This window comes from Cyprinodon variegatus, unplaced genomic scaffold (assembly GCF_000732505.1).
Source record: "Cyprinodon variegatus isolate N-32 unplaced genomic scaffold, C_variegatus-1.0 Scaffold1627, whole genome shotgun sequence".
Classification (NCBI taxonomy): Eukaryota; Metazoa; Chordata; class Actinopteri; order Cyprinodontiformes; family Cyprinodontidae; genus Cyprinodon; species Cyprinodon variegatus.
The window spans coordinates 65,701-70,476 of record NW_015152080.1 but is presented as its reverse complement, the minus strand read 5'-3'; the positions used below and the strand labels follow the sequence as shown (position 1 = coordinate 70,476).

The window sequence follows — 4,776 nt, the reverse complement described above, 5'->3', positions numbered from 1 at the left end:
TAAAATTTAGAAGATGGTAAGAAAAAGAAGATATGGAAGCAGAATAGAAAGTAGAAGAGAGTAATAACAAGGTTAGTATTTGGGCAAACTGGACTTAATCAAAGACTAAAAAATTCAGAAGCAAACTACTGGAATGTCATCAATATGAAAGAGAGAGAAGATATATGAGGAGAGAGTTTAAATATATTAAACAAAATATTAGTTTAGTAGATATTTTGAGGAAGAATTTGGGGAGTAAACATTTACAATTACTTTTCATAGAATTTGATTATAGAGAGGGCGAAGAATGTGTTTGTGAATTGTAGATTTTGTGTGTGTGTATATATATATATATATATATATATATATACACGTATATATACTTTTATTTATTTTATTTTTTTTTATTATTTATTTTTGTTCCTTTTGTTTTGTTTTTTGTTCCTTTTGTTTTGTTAGTCCATCACCAGCCACTCCACACCAGTAAGTGGCGGTAATGCTACTAAACGTTTGTTGCCAACCGCCAATAAATCCAACCAGAAGAAGAAGAAATAGTAGAAGAAGAAGAGTGCTACGTCACACCCGGAAGTGTCAACATGGAGGATCGTAAAGAAGCTTGTTCCACGGAGTCTATCCTGAAAGATGGTGAGTAAAACAGACTTTAGACAAACAAGCTGAATTTAATTCAAACTCGATTGGATCATGTTTATTCAGAGAAGCTAAACGAGCATTTATGCTCTAAAGGCCGCTGGATGGAAGAAGGGGATAAAAAAAACAACAACATCCTATTTATTTAAGCTGGAAAAACAAAAAAGAAAATTAATAAATGACTTATTGATAATATTATATAAGAATTGATAACCAAGATGAAGTTAATGAGGAAATAAGAAACTTTTATTTAAAAAAAAAAACTTTATACATTCAAATCTTTAAATATTTTTGAAAAAGTTGGGAAATGTAGGAAAATAATTGATGGGAATTTTAAGCAATTTATGGATGAAAATCTCATTATTTAAGAGCTCGATTTAGCAACTGAGAAAATGTCAAAAGGAAAAGATGGTTTAACAGCAGAGTTTTATATCAATTTTGAATAATGTCAGACTGCTGCTTTATAATCCCTGCTGGAATATATTTAATCTGTCCCCTATATTTGTCCCCTACTATGAAAAGGGGGATTATAACCCTAATTCCAAAGCCCAATAAAGTGAAATTATTATTAGATAATTGGAGGCCAATAACACTACTAGATCCCATCTACTCTGATAGATTAAATATGGGATTAACACAACTAGTGGATGAGTGTCAATCCGCCTTAGTGAAAGTTAGAATAACCACACTAGACTAATTACTGGCCTGTTAGATTATAGAGACTTTATTCCTACAAACAGCTAAATATTGATCTTAGACTTTTCAAAGCTTTTGACTCACTTGAACTTTTTGCTAGAAATTTCACACTTTCTGGGTTTTGGAAGCAAATTTTGTGGCACAGTTAAAATGCTCCACCCTGACATCAGTAGCGTGGTCTCTCTAAACCCGGGATTAACGCCTGGATTAGAGATTTCATGTAGAATCAGAGAGGGTTGTTGTTTCATTTCAGCGACACAACTGCTAGCTTATTAAAAACTCCAATGACAGACGAGGTCTCACAATTTTCAACAGAGAATCTAGAATAAGCCAATTCACAGATGATACCTGCATCTTTTTAAAAGATAAATCAATGATAGATAAAGCCCTCAGTAGCGTCTGGTTTATCTTTGATATCAACAAAATGCAAACTACTTCCTATCCATACCAGTCCTGATGCCTCCATTGCTTCAATTAAAGTTGAAACCTTCTGAATGAACTGGACCTTACATGCTGAACCTGAACTCTATGTAGGATTACATCTATAAATTAGGAGGTTTAGATTTTATTCTAAAACGGGATTTTGAGGTAAACAGGATTTCAGTTAATCTGTTAAAATCCAGCAGCAGATTCTGCATTATTGGAAAATGATTTTCAGCCACAGCTTTTCTCCTCAACTCTATGGAACCATGAACCGTAAATCTATCTTCAAAAGGAACGACTCAACAAAGACATTATTGATGTTACAGATTTAGTGGATGATAACAGCGATATTTAAAATCTTTCAGAGTTTATTTTTAAATCTGATGTAAATTGTTCTCTAAGAGAATATAACAAACTGTAAATCGGTTCCACTGCCGTTAAGGTTGTATAATAAGTACACACCAATATTGCCCAGTTTGTTGATTTCCCATCTGTTTGATAAAAACGTAATAATTAATTTATTAGCAGTTTCTTGAAGGCAGAAAATGTCAGGATTATGATAGATCTATTCCTGTTAGTTTAGATCCAGATCCAAATTAATTAATGGACTATTCTACCTAAAGTCATAGAAACACATTTTAAAGTTATCAACAACAATTATCCTGCGGCAGAATAAATTTTTTAGTTTTTGTGGTGGATCGATGTTTCTTTTGTAATAATAGTGAAACTCTCTGTTTTCACTGTGTCCTCCGACACGTCGCTTCTGAAACGCATGAAAGGTTGTTTTTGTTAGAAAATGAATGATTTGCCTCAATTTGCCCTAAATGACGTCATTTTTCCCTAAGGACCTCCCTCCCCAACCTGTTTCTGATCCTGTTAATATCCTCCTGCTGTTGGCTAAATATCTCTCTGCTAAATGGAGAAATGCTAAACCTTCATTTCATTGGATCATTAATGACTTTAAAACATTTTTTTCTTCTCCTAAAAAGATTTTAAAAAAGACAAATATGCCAAAAACTGAGTCTTAATTCTCCACCATCTGCTATTCTAACTGCATCCATCTTTGTTGCTGGTTCTGATGGTTCTGATGGTTCTGATGGTTCTGATGGTTCTGTTGGTTCTGTTGGTTCTGATAATTCTGCTGGTTCTGTTGGTTCTGATGGTTCTGATGGTTCTGATGGTTCTGATGGTTCTGCTGGTTCTGATGGTTCTGTTGGGTTCTGTTGGGTTCTGATGGTTCTGTTGGGTTCTGTTGGGTTCTGTTGGGTTCTGATGGGTTCTGCCTCTGCTGTTCTGCAGNGGTTCTGATGGGTTCTGCCTCTGCTGTTCTGCAGGCTGCTTCGTGGACTTCCTGGACGCAGGCTTCGATGTGAAGACGTACACGGCCCAGGCCATCCAGCAGGCGGTGATCGCAGAGCAGCTGGCGCAGCTGGCCCAGGGCATCAGCCAGCTGGACAAGGAGCTGCACAGCCAGGTCCTCCTCCTCCTCCTGCTGCTCCTCCTCCTCTTCTCTCCTCCATTACTGACGCTCCGTGGCTTCCTCCTCTCTGCAGGTGGTGGCTCGACATGAAGAACTTCTGGCCCAGGCGACAGGGATCGAGTCTCTGGAAGGTCTGTAACATCTGCAAACATCTGGAACCATCTCCTCTGAGCTTCAGCATTTAGTTCACTGTGATGCTGCCAGGAGGCGGCAGGGGAGGGGAGGTCTGCTCCTAGCTTCATCACCGTGGTGGTCTGACCTGAGGGGGAGGAGTGTAGAGAGGGGATGAGAGACGTGGAGGAGAGAAGAAGGAAGGAGGAGAGAACAGGGAAGGAGAGAGGAGGAGAGGATCCTCCATGAAGCTGTCTGCCAGCAGCTGCAGTTCCTCTGATGCTTCCAGATGTTGGTTGGTGGATGGAAGCTCCTGCTGGACCTCGGCCTCCAGAGAGCTTCTGCTCCTGGATGAGCTTCTACTGGGAATCCTGCTCCCAGTCTGAACACTGGTCCTCTGTGGAGAAGGCCCACAGTCAGAACCAGCCGGTATGGGTCAGAACCAGCCTGTTTGGGTCAAGATGGATCCCTAAATCCATCTTGGGTTCCAGGAACACTGAGGAAACCCCAGAATGTTCCAGGGGTCAGGGAGCTGGTTGTTTGGCCCTCAGCCCATGGCTCTGGGTCTCCCAGAACCAGAACTCTGCTCTTTGGGGCGATCAGTCCAAAGACAGGCGGCTGTCTCACCCGTTTTCTGCCTTTTTTCATCTCTGATCTGATGATCGTTGAGGTCTCCTTTAGCTTTGTAGTTTTCCTGGTGTGTCAGCAGAGGGAGCCAGCGCGCTCTGACACAGCTCTGTTCTCTTCCTTTCAGGGGTTCTTCAGATGATGCAGACCAGGATCTCTGCCCTGCAGGCTGCTGTGGACAGGTGAGTGTCCAGCCTGAAGGGTCCGGCTGCTGATCCATCAGAGTCCGGTGGACCCTGCAGGTCTCAGGCAGCAGATCAGAGTCTGAACCGACTCTGTTCTGGAGCTGGAACCTCTTGGACCAAAGCAGCATGTTTTCACTCCATCCAGTGATGGATTGAATGTGTTGGACCTTCTGTTGGAGGGTTCTGGTCCTGGCATGGACCTGGAGCGCTCTTTAATTCACAGCTGCTCCATTCATACCAACTCAGACCTAAAGCCTCCTTCACAAAGTAAAGGAGATGAACCGGTCCCTCTAGTTTTACCCACTCTTTGATGCCTTGATGCAGGTTTCTGGATGTTAGCTTCTCCTTTTAGATGTGTTTCCTGGTGGAGACGTTCCAGTCGGATGTTCGGATGTAACCCAGACTTTTCTTTGCAGGATCAGGACGAAGATCGTGGATCCTTACAACAAGATCGTGGCCAGGATCACTCAGCTGGCACGCCTGCAGGTAACATCCAGCTTCTCCTTCCAGCTGATGGTTCTCCTGGCTTTAAGGCGGGGTTAAAATGATCAGCTTGGACATGGCAGACTGTAACTGTGACCTTCGGCCTGGAGCTCTAATGCTCTCAGGATGAACGATCAAATGTTA

At 41.5% G+C, this 4,776-nt stretch overlaps 1 protein-coding gene across 1 annotated transcript in view; it reads left to right on the top strand.

The window, feature by feature from the left end:
* Positions 1-536: 536 nt before the first annotated feature.
* Positions 537-4,776, top strand: part of cog5 (component of oligomeric golgi complex 5) — a 44,845-nt gene continuing 40,605 nt past the window's right edge. The window contains exons 1-5 of the mRNA XM_015404063.1: positions 537-624; positions 3,081-3,220; positions 3,300-3,357; positions 4,092-4,146; positions 4,566-4,635. Of these exons, the coding sequence (XP_015259549.1) occupies positions 576-624; positions 3,081-3,220; positions 3,300-3,357; positions 4,092-4,146; positions 4,566-4,635 (372 nt within the window). The 5' untranslated portion in view covers positions 537-575. The remainder of the gene's footprint in view (positions 625-3,080; positions 3,221-3,299; positions 3,358-4,091; positions 4,147-4,565; positions 4,636-4,776) is intronic.